At 47.2% G+C, this 20,691-nt stretch overlaps 1 protein-coding gene and 1 long non-coding RNA gene across 6 annotated transcripts in view; one reads left to right on the forward strand and one right to left on the reverse strand.

Moving 5' to 3' along the window:
- Positions 1-10,639, reverse strand: part of LOC107518836 — a 33,166-nt gene extending 22,527 nt beyond the window's left edge. For 2 of the 4 annotated variants that reach the window (XR_004955249.1, XR_004955248.1), the window contains exons 1-2: positions 10,148-10,634; positions 4,360-4,492 (exon numbers count right to left, since the gene is read on the reverse strand). This is a non-coding gene — a long non-coding RNA (uncharacterized LOC107518836). Of the gene's footprint in view, positions 1-4,359; positions 4,493-9,896; positions 9,983-10,147 lie in introns of all 4 variants that reach the window. The other 2 variants (XR_001598956.2, XR_001598957.2) reach the window with 2 other exon arrangements.
- A 453-nt stretch (positions 10,640-11,092) lies between these two features.
- Positions 11,093-19,459, forward strand: TRIM45 (tripartite motif containing 45). 2 transcript variants are annotated; one of them, XM_016160896.2, is made up of 6 exons: positions 11,093-11,926; positions 13,480-14,213; positions 15,431-15,560; positions 16,166-16,292; positions 17,795-17,921; positions 18,906-19,459. In XM_016160896.2, the coding sequence occupies exons 1-6, from the start codon at positions 11,439-11,441 to the stop codon at positions 19,052-19,054; spliced, it is 1,755 nt and encodes a 584-aa protein (XP_016016382.1). In that variant the 5' UTR covers positions 11,093-11,438; the 3' UTR covers positions 19,055-19,459. The 2 variants fall into 2 exon arrangements, with proteins under 2 accessions (XP_016016382.1, XP_016016383.1); XM_016160897.2 differs by having other exon boundaries at positions 16,178-16,292.
- The last annotated feature ends 1,232 nt before the right edge of the window (positions 19,460-20,691 follow it).

Below are 20,691 nucleotides of genomic sequence, written 5' to 3' on the forward strand. Positions count from 1 at the left end.
TTTTGTGGGGAATAAATTACATGAAATTGCACTGTAAACTATTAAGAAATGATAGGAAGGTAAGGAAAACGGTTAGCGTGGCTCGCGAGTCTGTGTTTCCTACTGAACTCCGTGCTCCTGCTTCCCATCACGGTGCGAGCACTCGGCTCCGCAGGCTGTTCTGACAGCGGCGGAGACGGCTGTGTTGGAGCTGGAGAAACGACCAACTGATTTCTCCTGGGATTGTCAGGAATATCTCATTGAGAGTTTTACAGGCGTAATCACAGGGATCTGGGAGTTATTTTTAATATTTATCAAAGTCTAACCTGAAATTATACTGTTATTAGCAGTAAAGCTTTACAAGCTAAATAAAATATCAAGGTTTTCTTGTTTGTTTTTTTTTCCTTTTCAATAGAAGTATATAAAACAAATATGCATCTCGGAAAAATTTACTGTTGCTTTATTTAATAAATATTGTGTGAGGCTCTGTGGTAACAGCAAAGGGCAGAAAAAAATTGAATAAAATAAGTCATAACTCTTGGAGCTCATAGGAGCTCATAGTCCAGTGAAGACAGACAAGTTTAATGTGCAAGAATAATATTATATGACAAGGGCAATAATAAGGACAATCACAATAAAGGAAACATATGCAGAACTCTTAAGCTAGACTTAAGTGGGGCTGGGTGATCATGGAAGGCTTCCTGGAGGAAGTGAAACTTTAAAAGACTTCTGGGAGTTATCCAGGCAAAGGGTAATCAAGAAGGAAGAAGTGGAAGCCAGACATATGTCCAAGCAGAGGGATCAATATATGCAAAATATCAGCAGTGATAGAAAACACGCTACCAAGAAACTGGCTCAATAACACCCCAATGTAGTTTTGGGGTACAGGAGCATAGAGAAATATGGTATGCAGAAGAACAGCATCTTACCCTAACTTTTATTTTGTGAATATTCACACCCAGAAAACACTTGAAAAAAAGTGTTGAAATAAATATCTATATACTCTTCACCTAGATAATTAGGGGGGATAGACAGAGGGAAAATATGAATGAATGAATGAATGAATGAGACAAAATGTTAACAACTGGTGATCAAATGGCAGTAGAGATCCTAACACCCTTTAGATGCTCCCTCTCCCCATACCCGTAGAAAATCTTTATCTCTCCTCTATTTTTCCCTCCTCTCCCTCCTTAGAAACTTGGAGATTAATTAGTCATAAAAATATTCTGTGTTATGTGCACACCCTGGGAATATCCAGTCCAGATAAAACAGCGTTTCTCAACCTCTTTTCTCATGACCAACCCCCTAGTAGCATTTCAGATATATATTTTTTTATTTGTCTCCCTCAGGAAACTTTAATATACAGATACACATATATCCGGTTTTGTACATATACTGTGTGTACACACACACACACACACACACACACACGCGCACACACACACACACACGTGAAGTACAGGGGAGTTTTAGAGCAGTGAACGCATTCCGTATGATACAATAAAGTCGTTATACATTTGTCAAAACCCATAGAATGTGCAACATCAAGAGTGAACCCTAATGTCAACTACGGACTGTGGGTGACAGCGACGTGTTGAGGGTGGTTGACTGATTAAAATGCAGTGCCTGGTGCAGGGTGTTGATGATGGAAGAGGCTGCGCCTGCTGGGGAGAGGGGGTGTGTGAGAACTCTGCACTTGCTGCTCAGTTTTGCTTTGAATTTAAAACTTCTCCAAAAAATAGAGTCTATATTTAAAAAAAAAAAAATTTATAATATCTATAATCTCCATATGCAATCAATATAAAACATTATCAAGATATTTTATATTCATTTCTCATAATAAATCTTTGAAAAACCAGCATGTCCTTCACACTTACATCATTTCTAATTCGTATTAACCACATTTCAAGTGTTCGAAAGCCACAGGTGGCTGGTGGCGCCCATACAGGACAGCGTAAGCCACAGAGCAGGGGCGGCCCTGAGCCACAGTGGACACCTGCTTGAGGCAAAAGTGGTTTTTTCTATGCAAGCGCAGCTTCCAAACAAGTCTCTGGACCTTCCTTCCTCCCAGATCGCTGCCTCTCGGCCCGTCTCATTCAGGAGCATCCTCCCTGTGAGCCCCCTGCCCAGGCCAGCCCTCACCCAGTATCACTCCTCAGATTATCTGTCTAAGAGAGACATGGAACGCCAAGGAACAGAAGGGATTTATCACACCAGAGTTTCCTGAAAATGCCACGTATCTTCCTCATTAATAATAGGAGAAAAAGCTTTTAGGTCCTGCACATTGTGCAAAAAAAAAAAGAAAGAAGAAGAATTTATTAAAATGCAGTGCAGATTTAAACACTACCCAGAAAATAGATACTTAGGAAAAAATAGTTGCTGTCAATACAGAAATAATTAGGCTTGCCTCAGTTCGTAGGAATTATTTATATTTCCTTGCAACGAGGAACATTATTTATATTTCCCAGCAACGATTCTGGAATGACTGCATGCCATGATATATGATAATCTACTCATGCTCTAAACACTATTACGAAGATGTGAGTGCACTTTGGCTCAGAAAAGCTGCTGTCATTTGAAAGAAAAGGCACTATGTTTAATCATAGTCTGCCTTGTTATAGTCATCATTTTCAGGTTCTATCACTCAGAGAAGAGAGGGGAAAAAAGGCATTAATTTACTCACCATTTCTAACAGCTCTTCCAAAAGAAAAGAAAGGGAAAAAATAGAAAGTGGACTGACTATAGCAAAAAAGAATAGAAAGATGCAGTCCCACAGAATTCTACAAAGAAAACAGCATGACGTAAAGCAGAATGCATGTATGTAAGTTTTATTTATAGTCACAAAAATCATTATTAAATGCCTGCCTCCCATCTGAGTCATCTCTGAAATCAAGGAGGAAATTAAAAAATAAAATAAATAAAATCTGTATTAGCTATATGTGGCATTCCTAAACTGAGATGTCTACATGAAAAGTTAAAATATTTCCCATCATTACATTTAAACCTTTCAAATAAGTAACTTATATAATCTCAGTATAATTTGATAAAATATGATATCTGGGATTTGATTTTAAATACCCCAACAGAGGAAAAGTATAATAAAAGTTAGGCAAATACACGAAACAAGAATGATGGAATGCTGTTAACTGGTGAAGGTGAGTGACGGCTACTTGGGGTTTCATTAGATTTTTCTCTCCACATGTATATAGCTTATTCTAAAGGTTTTCAAATGAGAACGTTCCAAAATTATTGGTGATAAGTTGTAAAATATAGAGGTATCTTTAACAAAAAAAATTAACTGGCTGTTTCTGACTCAGAGGCTGGCATGAGAAATTTAATACTATTTAGTTACGCTCTTTAAAATTGTTCACGTTTTACCAAACATTATTTTCTTAATAAAAAGTATACACACATATGTATGTATATATGTATGTACACACACACACACACATATATTACATACATATTAGTGTTTTGGTAAATGTAGAGACTTAACTCTTCCTGAGATACTGGTTATTGCATTTATATCTGCACCTTATTTGTTGTGGCTCCTTAAAAAAATTACTTCTGAGCCTCCTTAAGCAAGGATAACATTTAAAAGAGAAAATACATTTGAATATACCTGGCACAATACAAGTATCCATTTAGTGTTGCATTAAATGACATTTAACAGTGGGGAGAACCAGATTTATGATGCAGGTAAGCCGCCCCTAACATTTCAGGGGTCATGGGCGAGAGGAGAAACAGGCATCTAGTCCATTGCCTGCTCTCCTTCCAAACAGAGGGGCCTCACCCACGTGTGTGGCTACCCCAACAAGCTTGATCAAGCTCCACCAGCCCTCTGACCACTCCTGAGGCCTAGGTGTGCACATACTTACCTGTCCACACCCGAAGAAAGCCTGCACAGGCCCTGAGGGTAGGCTTCCGGATATATGTCAGGGAATTTCAAGGGTCCCTGGCAGCAAGAACCTAGTCTGAAATGTGTGTTGGATGTGGGATGGAGGGGATGGACTGGGGAGATGTTCTTAGAATTCCTTAGCCCCTGGGGAGGAACGTGACCAGAAAAGGGCCAGGGTAAGTCCTTTTAAAGCAAAGGGCTGAGGGCAGGGGACCCAGGTACCTGGACTAAAAACAGTACGGATCAGAGACGAGGCATCATATTAAACCACTCAACAGCGTGGGACTCAGTTCTTGCCCCAATTCTGCCAATAATGTCATGTGTGACCTTAAGCCAATGTCTTAACTTAGCTGTGCCTCTATTCCCTCACATATCCAGCTAACAAATATTTACTGGGCTCCAATTAAGGGCCAGGCATGCATCCAGATACTGTAGATACACAGCGAATTCAACAGACAATAGCTCTTGCCTCAAAGACTCACCATGCTGACAAGGAGCAAGGCATGAAGATACCGAGGCGAAAGTATTCCAGACAGACGGTCTCTTCCAAATCGGAATTTTCACGATTAATCTTGCAAGTTGACATGTTCATTAAATATAAATAAAGGAAGAATCCTAAGAGGGGGAAAAAAATAGCACATGCTAAATGATAATGCGGTGTTATGAAGTGCAAAGCACGCCTTTAATGATCCTTTCTCCAATGCAACAGCGTGAGCCCTCCAAACCGCCATTCCGCTTTCAATCACGAGAATTATCACCATGTGCAGCACAAAATCCAATCTCCCAATGTGCCATTTTCTTTATTTTATTACCCATTTTACTTAACTATGTATATTTTATATGGAAGTTAAATTTCTAGAAAAGACAAAGTAATCGCAATGCATTTGTCCATGTTAACTTGTAAAAATAAATACATTAATATAATGTCTCAGGTGCTTCTTAAAATATTTATTTCAAAAAAAATTGTAATGAGCTTTGTTACTAGATAAACATAAAAAAGGGAATTTCCAGAGATGAGAACAGTGTACAATAACAGTCTAAGTACAATAACAGTAAACAGTCTAAGAATAGCTCATATTTATCAAGTCGATTGAGACTGGGTGCAGCTTCCTGACCACCTCGGCTAGAGAATGTCTGGGGTCATGGCAGGGCATTTGGTCAGACGACCAGGAGTCAAGTGAGAAGAGCTAGAAGATCCTGGAGAAGACAGCAAAGAATCCTTTCTGAAAGGGCAGGTAGTAATAGAATTTATGTCTCATTCAGCTCCAGTCTGACCTAAAAGCAGTTATACGACGGTCCGACCCTTCTAGCCAAGGGTCTAGCCAAGTTTAGACCCTTCTAGCCATTTCACCCCACACCTTCTCAAAGCTGAAGAATTGCCCCCTTATCACAAAATATCAGTTATAAGGGACTAGTTCTACTTGTTAGATCTCACGATCAGAATCATCTCAGAGTACAGTGAATTTCTAGATAAAAATCAAAGCACCCATAATGCAATACAACCAAAATCTCCCTTCTCTCAGTTCAAAAGAAACAGAGCAGAACAGAGATGTGCATTGTCCAAGCTTTATTAGTAACATAGCTTTTCATTGTAGCTACTTCCACCAGATGGCGCTAGAGACTGTGATTTAGGAATCAAGACTCAAAAATCAGAAGGAAAATATAATCTATCTGAAATAAACGATAAATTTCTCCAGCCACCTGTCATCATTATAATCAGTTTCTTGGAAATCAGACACAAATCTCAGTTTATTTACTCATCAAATGTTTATTATATTAAACCATACTGTTTCGGATCCTGAGTGCAACGTTAGGGGTGTGGGAATAAAACATGGTTTCTTATCCTTAGGAGTTCTCAGTGTGGATGGGGAGGCACAGTGAGAGCAGAGGGCAGACTCAGACAAGTGAGTGTAAAATTAAGTGCGGAATTGTAAAGACTTAACAGAGGCCGCACAGAGTACCACCTGGTACCATCCGATGGGCGCCTAATGAGGACTATGTGGTGATGAACAGACGGAAGATTCACAGAAAGGGTGGTGTCTGAAAAAGGAGCTTTGAAGAACAGGTAGAGATTACTTCGGCAAAGGAGAGTGGGCAGGGTGTCCTACGCAGAGCAAGTGGCTTGTACAGTCATAAAGGAGGCTGAAGCTCAGGGGGCATGCCGGCGTCTGGGTAGGGCAGTGCAAGAAATGGGGTCGGCTGGGCTGGCAGAGAGAGGGTCAAGGGCGGTCTCTACCAGAAGGTAATTTCCATGAGAGCAGGTAGTTTTGCTTGTTCTACACAATATAGATCCTGGCACACAGTCGAAAGTCCTTGCCTTCATGGAACTTACGATTCTAGCAGGGAGAGAGTCATGAAGACATTTTGGAAAACATGTCTGGGTGTTAAAAGGTTATTTGATGAGTCAGTGAAGGTACTGAGTAGGCACACAGAAGCTCATCATCGAATTGGAATTTCAGAAAGCTCTCTAACAGGATTATAGAGACTGGAATGGAAATAGGGACACTAATTAGTAATCCCAACAAAGTGTAGGAACTTGAACCGAAGCAGGAATAGTGTGGATGGAAGCGGGGGACTAAATCAGAGATTTGATGTGGGAAATAACAATAATAATAAAATGAGCCTTTGCATAAAACGCGGGCTGATGCCGTGTAGACTTCACCTCCAAACCCTACAACAGTCAAGGGAGAACGAAGAGGCCTTTGATTTTAAGAAGCAGTGCAATGCAGGGCAGAAGAAAAAAGAGTGGTTACAGAGGCAAGCAGTGGAAGGAAAATTAAGAATAGGCAACCAAGGGAGGATGAAGATTCAAGAAACTTGTCTATGATAAAGCTATAGCAAATTCTGTCAGATAATAACCGAAAAGTAGGAAGTAATCAGGGACTTCGGCAAAAAGCAATTTCAGAGGAATGGTGAGCAAAAGCCAAAGTGTACTGTGTTTGGGAGTAAAATGAGAAGGGAATCGGAGAAGCAAGTGTAGACTCTTCTTTTTAAGAGGTAGAGAGAAGTCAGGAGCTAGAAAGGGGCATTGGGTAGGAGACCTGTGCGTGGGTATGAGCTTAAAGAACAGAGACCGTGAAGACAGAGGAGACAGATGAGGATGGGCTTCGGAGCACGGATCGTAGGAGAGAGGATCCTCCTGCCTTTGAAAAAAGGAAGGAGGAGGGGCAGTGAGTGATGGAGTAATGGTGAAATATAAATCTGACATAGCTCTCTGGTTGACCATCTCTATATTCACTCGGTCTCTGGAGATGCTGATCAATCCAGACCTGATTTCCTGGTGGGTTATCCTCCCTTCCTGGCCTTCCTCCCATAGGTGCTTTCTCTGTCTTGGGCTGCAGGAGTGGGCTGAAATCCTTTAGACACATTGATGGCCCAGATCATTTTCATCAGTCCTGTGCCTCTGACCTCATGACTTTTGTACTTCCCTGTAACCATCTGCTGCCTGGGGACCCCAGAAGGATGAAGCTGTAGGTGAACATGGAATAAAACAAGGAACTAATTTCGGGAAGGGAGAATCCTTAATCCTCTCCCATGATCTCACCGCAATATCACTTATGGTTTGCACAACTCAATAAACCTTTGGCTGCATGTAGTTATGATTGTTCTCCTTTATTTGCGATCATCATTCCCTGACTCATCGATAAGTCTTTATTAGATGTCTACTGTGTAGACGCTAGGTTGGTTGCCAACGGTGTTTCATCTTAATAAAGAAATAGAGAATATGTGTGTGTGTATACATGTGTATGTGCAAACATATGTATACATATATACATGCACACGCACACATATATACAATAAAAACAATACTACAATGGAACACAAACTGAAAACTGAAAAGTTTAGGCAGGAGCATTTGGAGCTCAAATCTGGAGGCTTGAAGAAACAGAGAAAGTGTCAAGGAGGTACCTTGAAACAAGCCTGACATAAAAGGAAGGCTAGGTTTAAATAACAAAGGTGAATGAATTGTGCAGACAATACTGGCAAAGAACAAGAAGTGTGCATGGCAATATTTAAGGAATAACTAAAGACCAGTTTTGTGGACACATTAAGGAATTCAGATTTTGTCCTATAAAGATAGGTAGCCACAGAAGCTTTTAAAATGAAAGCTGACTTGTACCATATTTTTACAATTAATTTGGAAAAACTTTGTAGGATCAATTGGGAAAAAACGAAGGGCAGAGATAACTCAGAGACTATTGTAATACTTGAGTGAGGTTGATAAAGTCCGTACAATCCTAAAACTCTATACAGTAAGCCGTTGGCAGTGGGGACGGAAAGAAATCGGAACGTGGCTTGGATATGGAAAAAGAGAAAGGAGGCCAGGAGCACTATAAGGTTTCGAGTTGGAGGGAAGGGAGAATGAGGACGTCCTTAAGGGAATAAAGCTCGGACAGCACGGTGTAGTGAGCAGAAAAGTTCAATGAAGTTTAAGACTTGTGGGGCTTAAGGTGATGGGGACACATTTGGGTACAGATTTATAGTAGATGGTTGTGACCAAAGCTCAGGGCGGAGGTCAATACAAGAAAAAGTGTGGACCTGAGAACCATCTGCATAAAAGGGAATGGAGAGAGAAAAGGTAGGGGATCAAGTGGAGGAAGAGGAACCAGTGAGGGGGGAGAGTGTGAGAAGCAGCCCTAAAGACAACCAGGAGGGTACATACAGTATTTCAGAAGTCAAGAAAGAAACAAGTTTTAAGACTGAGGAAGTACTTAACAATGGTGACTACTGAAGAGACCATGTGGCTTGCAATCTACGAAAGAAGGTTCAATATTAAAGAGGAGTCCAGTTAGTGCATATGGGTGGGAGGAGGGGAGGAATGGGTGGTGATGGAGATAATGGGAAGACGATGATGAAAGCCCAGAGCAAGACTACTCTTGTAGTGCTGAGAGTCACAAAGGGAAGTTGACGGGTGGCGGGTTGATGGAGGATTTGTTTCTCTCTTGAGGACTTGATCCTAATGCTTGGCAGAACATGCTAGTAAAGGACTGGATGAAAACGCAGAAGCAGCAAAGTTTTGTGGAGGCAGGAGAGCAAAGGTCTTGAGGGGTTAACCTTGGAATAGAAGAAAGGGAGTCAGGAGGGGTATGAGAGGAGACGTGATGAATCAGACTTTTAAGTAGAGAGTTCTCCAGATAGCCTTGCTTTTCTTACTCAAAGGCTGAGATGCTTTATCTCGAAACAAACAAACAAAACTTTTTTTTTTTCCCTCACAAAAATAACCTGCTGAGATGCTTAAGAGGCTAGAAAAGGGAAAGGTGGAGGGGGCTAGGGGTAGAATCTTAAACATGGCATCATAAGACTGAGTTCGAGTCTCACATGTATTACCTTGGGCTGGTCTTTGAGGCTTTCCTCACAGAGTTGTTAAAAGGTTAAATGAGAAAACGCACATGTAAATGATAAAGCGCTTTTTAAACAAGAGAAGTTTGAAACACCTACCATGGGAAACATGATAGCGCATGAACAAGAGATGAAGGGCGCGTCACCAAGCACCGGGGAGGGTTGAGGCGAAGTCCAGAGCAAGAATATATAGCAAACCCAAGTCTGCAGTTTCTGTGACTTACTCCAGCACACTGGAGTGGAGAGGGCAGATCCTGAGTCAGGGTAGGTGTGGCAGAGAGGGCGAGAAGCTGAAGAAATCTCGGTAAGGACTATTTTAAGACCTTTGTAGGCATGCTTACTTTTGTAAATCACATGTAATTTTCCTAGAAAAGTGGCATTTGACTCATTGACGTGTTATATGTATTTTGGAAATGGCTAAACGTTTCAATTTTTTAAAGAGTTTTATTTTCACACTTCGGAGTTGACAAGTTTTTTTTTTTTTTTCCAGATTTCCTAATTTTGTAAAGCTTAGGCACTCTGCCTACAGTACGAAATAGATAACAAAGGCATCAATGAAACAGCTGTCCATTGGATCCAAATCAAGCAGGGTTCAAAGCAGGGAGGAAAGCAAGCATACTGGACAGGCTTAAGCGGCTGGAAATAACGAGAATAGTGGCGGGTAAGGAGCTAGCGTTACCAGTTCTCTAATTGCGGATACGGGTCCCAGATCCCAGGTATGGCAAAGCCCCCTCAGGCCGAACCGGGCGACTCCCGGTAAGGTCACTTAAAAAGGAGACAAAGAAAATTTGTAAAGTGCCCGATGTGTTCATCTTCCCGATTGTTTTGTGAGCCCACAAAGGGCTTATCCCTCCCTTAACACCCTGCACCATCCCATTGTGACCAGTCACGGGCCCTCCTTGATTGACTGATAAAAACAGCGGGACAAACCTGCTCCGTTTCTGTCACGCACAACTGTAGAATGCTGGGTGACAGGTAACCACTAGGTCATCTGCACCCCTGCCCCGCTGGGTGAAACAGCGGCTTCTCCAGCCCCAGGGAAAGGGGACCTCCCCGGCTCTGGCCGAACGAGGGCCTCCACGTTGGCCCGAGGTCCAGTGGGGCCTTCGCCCGGGAAAACGCCCGAAGCCTGGCACTCACACACACGCTCTCATGACGAGGCCGCGGGGTCCGCGGCGCTCCAGAACTTAAATGAACTGGGAGACACTCCCAGCATGCCGCGGGCTGAGCTCGGTGCCAACTGACAGCGCCGCCCACCAATGGGAGGACCCCGTCTGGGCTCCTGGAGCCAATCCCAGGGCGGGAAGGAGGTCGTCCCCCGAGGCAGATCAACGAGGCTCTAGAAGTGGTCCTCTGGCCTCTCTGGCCGCCACAGAGATAAGGAGAGGGCCCGTCCCCGTGAAATGGTGACGCTGGCTAAACTATGCCGCTCACTCCCCGCCCTGCTCCTTTCCTCCCACCGAAGTCAGAGAACTCCCACCACCCCGCCTCCAGCCCTTGGTTTGGTCCGTCCCCTCCCGCCTGAGTGGACGGCGAAGATGTGAGACTTTCAACGCTTATTGGATGTCGGTGGTGTCACTCTGGAGGGTGGCGGGGCCCCTGCGGCAAGGGCCGCCCTTCTTGGACAGTGATTGGACTGGTCTGTAGACCCGGGCTCGGGTTGGTGCGACGAGAGGACAGGGCCGAGACGTGGGGAGGCGGTGGCAGCAGAGGATCCGGCGGGGACCCGCGGCGTCCTAACCTGTCGCGCACGCTCCCCGAAGGGTCGGATCGAGAGAAGGCGCCCCCTACCTCATCACGCGGGGGCGAGGGCGGCGCTTGTCGCGTGCGGGAGCCGGACCAGTGTGGCGGGCGGTGGGGGGTGGGGAGGGGGGTGGTCGGGGAGAGCGTGGGAAGTGCGGGGGTCCAGGAGGTGGCCGCAGACTAGCTAGACACCTGGACCTGGAAGCGCTTCCGGGGAGGAGGACTCGGGGGGCAGAGGAGGGTGTTGACGAGTCTGGTATGGGATGCCCTGGGAAGGAGCCGGCCCTCCTGAGCAGACCTGCCGGTGGTTCCTTTGAGGAGTCTTCTTCCCTTTTGCCCTTTGATTTGCCGAAGACAGACACCCCATGGTCTCTGTCCAAGTTCTGGAAACTTTCCCTTTGGTTGGGCATAATCACCTACTGCTTCATTATAGTGCTGCCGAGGGCCTGGTCTGCTACTAGGCACAAACGTGGGGAATATGTCAGAAAAGAGGACGCCGCTGCTGGGCTTCGTGGGCAAACTCCCCAGTGGGACTGCTCTTGGGAACCCAGGCAAGACTCACTGCCCTTTGTGCATGGGGCTTTTCAAAGCCCCCAGGCTCTTGCCTTGCTTGCACACGGTTTGCACCACGTGTCTGGAGCAGCTGGAACCCTTCTCAGTAGTGGACATCCGAGGGGGAGACTCTGACACGAGTTCTGAGGGGGCGGTATTTCAGGAACTCAAGCCACGCAGCCTGCAGCCGCAGATCGGCATCCTCTGTCCAGTATGTGATGCTCAGGTGGACCTACCCATGGGTGGAGTGAAGGCTTTAACCATAGACCACCTGGCCATGAATGATGTGATGCTGGAGAGTCTGCGTGGGGAAGGCCAGGGCCTGGTGTGTGACCTGTGCAGCGACAGGGAAGTGGAGAAGAGGTGTCAGACCTGCAAAGCCAATCTCTGCCACTTCTGCTGCCAGGCTCATAGGTAAAAATGGGATACCCCACCCGGTGTGGATTATGAGCAGAGTACAAAGAGGTGTTGAGATAGATAAATCCCTCGTCGAGCAGATGGAAAGGAAAGCTTTCTCAAAAGCCATGCAATGCCCAAGAGCAGTCTACGATATGATAGCAAATGCTCTAGAACAGTAAACTCCTGGAGCCTTATATAATGCCCACAGTAATAACTGCACCAAAGGTTTGCGTAGTCCTTTTCAGTTTACAAAGCACATTCAGTGTTCTTGGTTGGTCAGTCACCTGTATAGTTAGTAATTGGACTGGGTGCTGGAGAAACAGAACGAATAGAATAGCATAGCCCTTGCCTCGATCTCATTTGATCCTTGTACCTTTTATAAAAACGCAGGCACTTTTCGCCTCTAATTATTTGATATAAGATCGATGATATGATTTTCTGAAGTCCCACAACTGGTAAGTAGTGTATAATTGAATTTTATATCCAGATCTAACTGTATTCTGCGTTCTGCTTATCCACGCTGCCTTCCCAGAGTGAGGTCCTGATTGGCAGGGCCCCACCTCAGCCTTTGCTTTGTACCGTAGTTACTCGGGAGCTTGATAAGGTGGGCTGATAGGTGCTTACTGAGGTGCAGATTGTCTTTTATGGCATTTGGTGAAAGGTTCGTCATAGGAATCTTTGTCCCTTCTCAACCCCCCGCCCCCATTCCAGGACATCAGAATATAAAATGGCCAAGGTTTTAGCCTGAAGTAGTTTTTAAGTTCTGCCTTCCGTATATTCTCCAGCCTCCCCAACAGAACGACCTAGGAGTCTTTATGGTCTGTTTTTAAGTTGTAATTGTGACTGCCTTGCTGCCAGCTAAACGGCTGGCCCTGTGTTCCCTGCAGCCACTCTTCTGGTGCCAGAACAGGCACGTAAGCTTCAGGTTGCTGTGAGTCACACTGTTCCCTAGGGATTTCTCCAAAGCTCTAGAGGACTACAGTAAAGAGGAATTAAAAGAGCTTTGATTGTACTGACCACTGATTTCACTCTAATAATGTTGATGACTTAATGAGGAAGAGTCTAGCTTGCTGCTTTGGGTGATGTAGGCACTTGTCACAGGGAACGCCCCACCCAAATCTTTGCTGTGGGAGACTTTTTGTCAGGGCCAGCTAGCTGCTGCTCTTAACTGCTGGGCCACCTGTCAGTTTGTCTCTTGGTGCCGGGTGTTCACCTTGCTCTGAGCTCTAGCTTGCTGGAGGAGTAGGCTGTGGCCCTTGTCCAAACTTGCCAAGTTAACTCTTAGGGGAAAGTTCTAGGATGTAGCCTCAGTGTTGCAACCTTTTGCAAAGTCATGTGCTAAGCCAGGGAGCCATAGTCCACTGTCACTTATTCTGTCCAACAGCCCTTCCAGGTGGGTGGCGTCCCCAGTATACAAGTGAGGGACTGGAGTCAGAGGATCATGTAGTTAGTAAGGGGTTCGAGCCAGGAACCGGACCCAGGTTTGTCTGACTGCAGAGCCCCTGCTCCAGCAACTGGCCGTTTCCGCACTGCAGTGGTTCCCTGATTTCCTGTTCTGCTTGCCCTAGGCGGCAGAAGAAGACCACTCACCATACCATGGTGGACCTAAAGGACTTGAAGGGCTACAGCCGGATTGCGAAAGCCATCCTGTGTCCTGCTCACCCCGCGGAGGAGCTGAGGCTGTTCTGTGAGCTGTGTGACCGGCCCGTGTGCCGGGACTGCGTGGTGGGGGAGCACCGGGAGCACCCCTATGACTTCGCCAGCAACGTTATCCACAAGCACGGGGACTCGGTGCGGGAGCTCCTCAGGGGCACGCAGCCCCACGTGGGTGCCCTGGAGGACGCCCTGGCCCAGGTCAGAGAGATGAACAGTGCCCTCCAGGAGCAAGTGGAGGCTGTGGCAGCCGACGTCCGAACATTCTCGGAGGGCTACATCAAGGCCATCGAGGAGCATCGGGACAAGCTGCTGAAGCAGCTGGAAGACATACGGGTCCAGAAGGAGAACTCCCTGCAGCTGCAGAAGGCGCAGCTGGAGCAGCTGCTGGCCGACATGCGGACCGGCGTGGACTTCACCGAGCACTTGCTGACCAGCGGCTCGGACCTGGAGATCCTCATCACCAAGGGGGTGGTTGTGGAGCGGCTCACCACGCTGAACCGCGTCGCGTACAACGCCCGGCCCGGAGTCAGCGAGAGGATATGCTTCTCCCCTCAGGAGAAAGCAGGCCGGTGCCGTGGCTACGAGGTGTACGGGGTCATCAAAACCAAAGAGGTCGATCCAGCCAAATGCGTGCTGCAAGGAGAAGGTAGGAAGGCCCTGCCCGTGGCAGTGGGGGCGCAGCGGACAGGGGTATGGTGTTTACAGGTGTGTGGCTTCTTGGCCAGGAAGAGCTCCCTACTGACCCATTTACCAAAGGACAGAGACATCGACCTCCACGAGAGTGACCCCGCCCTTGCCCTTTTCTGATTTGCTCTGGTCAGGGTACAGCTAATATCCCTTACAGGGGGGAGGCCAGGTCCTTTTCCAGTTGAGAAATTAGTAGCTACCAGGGAACTCAAGGACCACGCTGTCACTGTCGGGGCAGACAGCACCCAGAGGCGGTATTGGTGTGGACTCGAAGCCAGTGTGAAACCCCGAGCTCCCAGAGGAGTGGCTCGGATGCGTTCTGAAGAGTTTCAGAGGGCTCAGGAAGGGGAGAGAACGGCCTACTTTCTCCTATGCTGTTTGGCTCATGGAAGCCACACTCCACTGGCATTTAAAAGCATGTGGCAGGCATTTCATTCAGTAGAGGGGATCCAGTTCCTCTTGACCACAGTGTTCTGTTCCTACAGGAAACGTGTTATTCAAACATAGATTCCATAGACCAGCCCTGCCAGGATTGTATCCTGCAGTCATCCCGACTCTGGCACAGGAACTGGTAACTGTCTGGAGGTCACAGATTCCCCAGGGAAAACCACTGTCTTAGCCATAAAATTTCAGATTCTTAGACCCTTCCTGTGCTTCTCTGTAGACCTCATAGTAGTTGGGATGCCCCTGAGCTGTTTAAGAAGCCTGTTCATCTACTGGACCAGGGGCTGTAGCTACTGAATGTCCCTCAGGCATCTTCGCAGGGCCACCCCATTGTGAAGGATCTCACTGCACCGAGTCCCAGCTGGTCACCTGTACTCCCTGCCAGGTCCAGCTGGACCTGCCGCCCGCGGAGGGTAATTTGGGGCCTCTCTCACAGGGGCTAGCTAGAGCATTTTCTTCTCTAAATACTCAAGTCAATCCTGAGTATTTTCAAAGCTTCCTTAGGGCAGAAGTAAGGTCAGGATCCTGTGTGACCAGCAGCAGCTGCTGGCTGAGAGAGAACCAGGCTCACGAGGAGGGACTGACCCCCAAGAGGTGTGCTCAGTCTGAGAGATGGACAGGAGGAAGCACGACCTTTTGCTCTAAAGAGAAAAAGCAAGATGGCGTCTGATCTGGGGGTGCAGTCACTGTGGCTGGCCTTCGAGGTGAGGACTGAGTGTTTACCTTCTGCAGATCTCCACAGAGCCCGGGAGAAACAGACAGTCTCCTTCACCGTGTTATGTAAGGATGCAGCGGGAGAGAGCATGGACAGGGGAGGAGACAACGTTCAAGTCGTAGTTGTCCCCAGAGATAAGAAAGACAGGTTTGTACTGCACAGTCGGGTGACATGGGTAAAGAGCGGTGATGAAACTGGGAACTTGAGGTCCTCTGCAATAGTGGAGCTGTAACTGCAGGAGTTACCTCCCGCCTCCCCGTGATGCTATTAAAAGCGTGATAGGACCAAGTGGACCAGATGTGTTTTCTTGTGTGGGTTTTATGCTTATAGTCAATTCTCTCCCGAAGATGTGATCTGCCCCTCAGATCGTCTTCATCCCGAGCTTCGAATAGACGAAAACTATTCTCCATTAGACTGAATGGTGCTCTTCTCAAAATTCAGTCCCACTTGGCTGCTACGCTGTGCTGGGAGCAGAGTTATGACTCTGGAATTGGAGGAGGGGGAAGGGAGGACACAGAGGAGGAGGGTCGAAGAGAGCACAGTCCCATTTTCAAGGAATTCATCTGTACGTCACACTAAATTAGCACTTGCTGCTTCTCTTTTGGTGTAAAATTAATTTTTGAGACAAGGAAAATCATCCTGCCTGAGGGACATTTAAAATTAAGATTGAATTTCATGGTGTAGAATTTACATCCTAAAATAGTGGACAACTAACTGCAGCAGGTTTGTGAGAGTGGCTTTTCTGAACCCAGATCTCCATGCAGTCCAGTCAGAACAACGGTGCAGGATAACAAGGACGGGACGTACTACGTGTCCTATACCCCCAGGGAGCCTGGCATCTATACTGTGTTGGTCTGTGTCAAAGAGCAGCACGTGCAGGTAAGACCTGTGCGCTTCCCCGAGCCGCTTCACCCTGTCCCTGGGCTCCGTCCCCTGAGAATGCGGAGGCATTCCTCATAGGATCAGCTGTCCAGAGGAACTGACTAGGATTCTCTTCTTTCTCATTTCTCTTCACTATAGAAATGGCCTAGATTTTGCGACTGTTATTCTTACTAGAGGAGGCTGGTGACCATGAGAATTCTCTAGCCTTATACCCCTCCTGGTGGTTCTGCGTGTATTGTATCATTCCCCCATTTGGCTTGTTGGAATTCTTGATTTGAGAGAGATGCGTTAATTACAGGGGCAACCTACCAGCAGACAAGAATCCACATTCAAAAAATACGGTCTAGCTCAGGATTTTCCTATGACCAGTTGTGGACTTACTAGAACATGACTGGGGGACTTCCACCCCTCTCCACGGCCCGGTCCGCCCAACCGTCTGCCCACATAATTCTCTGCTGTTGAGATATGTGCTTATCTGTCACCATGCTGACTACTCCTTCTCAGTAGTCAGAGGTCTCCTGCAACTGGAAATCAACACCAATGGGGACAACAAAATGCTATACAGTGTCATGATCGGTCAGGTTTACGGCATGTGCACTGGGAAGACTCAGTCAATAGCCACTTACCATTGGCCTGATTACGCTGTACTGGAGGGGGCCAGGTGCTTTCGCACACGTTATTCATCCTTCCAGACCATTCAGACATAAGGATCATCACCCAGTTAGAGAAACCAAACTTTCCAAAACACACTGCCCCTGCATAGCAAAATCAGACTTAGACTCCATTTCTTTGAACTCCCAAGTTGTTTTTAAAATAGCCTATAAACTCTTCAAAGGAAGAGAGATTTAACATTTGAAAGGTTTCTAAGGTGCCAGACTCCACTTTTGCACACTGTGGTTCTCACATAGGGATAGGCACATAGCAACCCTTAACGTTGATTGTTCAGCATAGGCTAGGAATTGGAGAATGGAAGTTATCCTTGAAGGGGACAAGTAGGAGCGTTTCTAATTTGATAATTATTAACCACACTCTTAACCTCTCTCCCTTGCGTACCTCTTCACTGTCCCAGAGCAAGTGGATAGGTAAACAGATACGCCCCGGATGGGGGCGTGGAAGGGAAGGAGGTGTGTGGCTGAGAAACTGGAGTGAGGACCACAGGAAGTCCTAGCCTTGTGGCTGAGGCACGAGGCTGCTAATTACCCCCTCAATTCCTCAAGAATGGAGAAGATGGAGCTGAGTCAGTGACACGAAAGCGCGGGCTGGGTTTACTAGTGGGTCACGTGGCCCACATGCCAGAAGGGCAGCACAGGCTGCTCGACTCTGTCGCTGCATGTCTGGCCCGGTCCAGCTGGGCACCCGGCTCGTCACTCTCTTCTCTCCTGCTGTCCTTATCTAAGGGCAGGCCCTGTGACTTACACTCTGTTTAGCACGTGTGATGCTCAGCACATGCCTGTTGGCTCATGAGGTGCTGTTCTTTGCTCTTGGTCTGAACGCCGAAGGGCTCGCCGTTCACTGTAACTGTGAGGAAGAGGCACCGCTCGCACCCAGGCGTGTTTCACTGCTGCACATTCTGCTCCAGTGGTGGCCAGAAAACTGCTCGCTGCGCCTGCGGAGGCACCATGCCAGGTAGGACCAGGCGCGCTCGAGGGTCCTGCCCCTCTGGGCCTGTCTCCAGCAGTGGGGATCGGCTACCACGTGGCCACCGGGTTTGGGAAATTCAAACTTCGGCTTTGTTTCTAGGAATAAGGTCTGTGCATACAAAGACCACAGTTCTGAACGTTTCGTTTAAAGCTTCTTGTTCTGAAAATCGCAATAGCAACCTTAAAAGCCACCATTCCTGTGCTTGGTTCCCATCTCTGCGTTTTCCAGCATCCTGGCAGTATAAAAATGTTAACGCATCCAGTTCCTTTTAAAACATTACATGTCTGCTTTACACGCAGAAGGTCCTGGGTTCACACCCCAGCAGAGCCACAGTCCATGGTCTACGGCCATGCTACCCTGAACAAGCCCAATGTCTGATCTCGGAAGCTAAGGAGGGTCGGGCCTGATTAGTACTTGGATGGGAGGCCACCTAGAAAGACCAGGTGCTGTAGGCATAAATAATAAATAAATAAACAAATACACAAACAAACAAAACGTTAAAGAAATTCCAACCAAGGCAGGGACGGGGTTGTGGATGGTTAAACCAGCGGAATCCATTCTAGCTCTTTTCAGGGAAGAGATGGAATGATTTTTTTAAAGTGCTCTGTCGTGTCCTTACTCTAGTGGTGCCAAGATAGGCTTGCCACCCTTTGCTATGAACACTTCAGGATCTACTTTTTCATTCCCACCACTCCACCCTTTCCTTTCAAGTTATTTCAGTTAAAATCCAAACCAGTTTGATCTCCTTGGGCTAGCAGAGTGTTGAAGTCACACTCCTCTTAGAACTTCGGCTAACCTTAATTGATTGGCTGTCATCGGCCTGCGAGTCCTCGCTGCAGAGGCGTCCCACCGCTTGTTCCTCTCGCGAGGATTTTAGTCGAGGTTTTCACATCCGTGAGTCAGAATGCTGCCAGGACAACTGCTGGACTTCACTCTAACGGTGTTTACCCTTCCTTTTGTACCGTGCAGGTGGGTACTTAGGCTGTGGCCATGGACACAGAGGCCACCCAGGTCGTCCCCACTGGTCATGCTGCGGGAAGTTTACCGAGAAGGCAGAATGTACGTGGACAGGTGGGCAAAGCACAGCAAGGAGCGTCCTGAGGACCGTGGCCCTCTGACGGTTTCCCGGGTCGGCCGGTTAAAGCTGCAGCCGGCCGGCTTCAGACCCCCCACCAGAGCAGCCCAATCCTTGATTAATATGAAGAAACTGATAGAATTAAAAACAAAGTGCCTTAGCTGAGCTCTTGAGTTCAAGTCCTTTCTGCGAGTTACTCACTGATTGCACGTGCAGGCGGTTGAGCACAGGAGACCGGCACTGTGTCTCCTAATGATGGGCTGGTGGCGTTTTCTCCACCGAGGGAGGCTGCCTTCGGTTTTGTGCAGGTTTTGAGGTATCTGTGTCACTGGAACTTATTCATGGGGGGAGTGTGGTTCCTTCCTTTTTGATAATTAACCTTTTTTATTTTAACCTAGGCTGCATATTTATCTATTTCCCTCAGAAATAAAAACCTCCTTTTATCGTCTCCACTTTTCACTAACATACTTTAAATGGATTAGGATATGATCTTGCTGTTTAGGTGGAGGTCCCCCCCTCTGCCATGGAGATTACTATTTGCTAAGTGCACACAAGCCATAAGTAAATAAAGGGGAATGGTGTTGAAGTAGAACCTCAGAAATTTACAGCAGTTCTGCTCACGCCAGGTGATCGAGATGCCGCCATCCTCACACCTGTCACGCTCTCCGGTTTCCAGAGCAGTCGTCACGTCTGTCTGTACACCTAGGAAGTCAGCTAGAGGCCCTGACCCCCGGAGCCTGCTTGGCTCTCAGCGTCTAAAGGGAATTCTCGGGGGAGAAAGTACATAGCTGATCACGTTCCCCTCCACGAAACGTTTCCTTGTTTTGGTTTCTGTGGCGTCACTCTTCCTAATTCTCCTTCCTGTCTCACTGCCTTTTCCTTCTCAGTCTTCTTTGCTAGTTCCGCCTTCTGTCTCCAGCGTCCGTACATCGGAGAGCCCCAGGGATCGGTTCTTGCATTTGTCCTCCCACTCCCTAGATGAGCTCCTCCTTTTGACTCTAAGTACCATGTATACACTTACGACTCCCAAATTTAGCCCAGCTCCAAACGCCAAAGGATTATATCCAGTACCTTACTTAACATCTCCACTTGCCTGTGGCACAGGCACCTCCAATTTAAAATGTCCCAACAGATCTCCCAGCTTCCAGTTCTCACTTTCCACCTGCCAGTTCCACTGAACAGCGTCTCCCACAGCCTTCTCCATTTCCCTAAAAGCGAAGTTCAAACCCCTTCTTACAGGTGGTGGGGTTGAGGGCCTGACTCTGCCCTCATGCACTATATCTAGTCCGCTGGCAAGTCCGATCAGCTGTCCCTCAAAATACCTCTGCTGAGCACCACCCTCCACCTCCATGGCTACCATCCAAGGATGCCGAGGTCTCACCTGGAGCTGGCCTTCCGACTCGTCTCTGCTTCCATCCACCCTTACTCTCCATCCCGTGGTCTGTTCTCAGTCAGGTCCTATGAAACAGCTCAGATGACGTCGCCCTTCCGATGGCCTCCCATCTTACGCAGAACAAAGCTAGTCTTTACAGCAGCATGTCAGACCCTGCGCGACATGGATCCCTGCTCTCCTCTCATTTCCCACCCTTCCCCCCTCTAGCACTCTACCCTAGCCAAACTGGCCTGCCTGGGGCTCCTCAAACTCCCCACATACTCTTGTCTTACGGCCTCCATCTACTG

This window comes from Rousettus aegyptiacus, unplaced genomic scaffold, assembly GCF_014176215.1.
Source record: "Rousettus aegyptiacus isolate mRouAeg1 unplaced genomic scaffold, mRouAeg1.p scaffold_m13_p_17, whole genome shotgun sequence".
Taxonomy (NCBI): domain Eukaryota; kingdom Metazoa; phylum Chordata; class Mammalia; order Chiroptera; family Pteropodidae; genus Rousettus; species Rousettus aegyptiacus.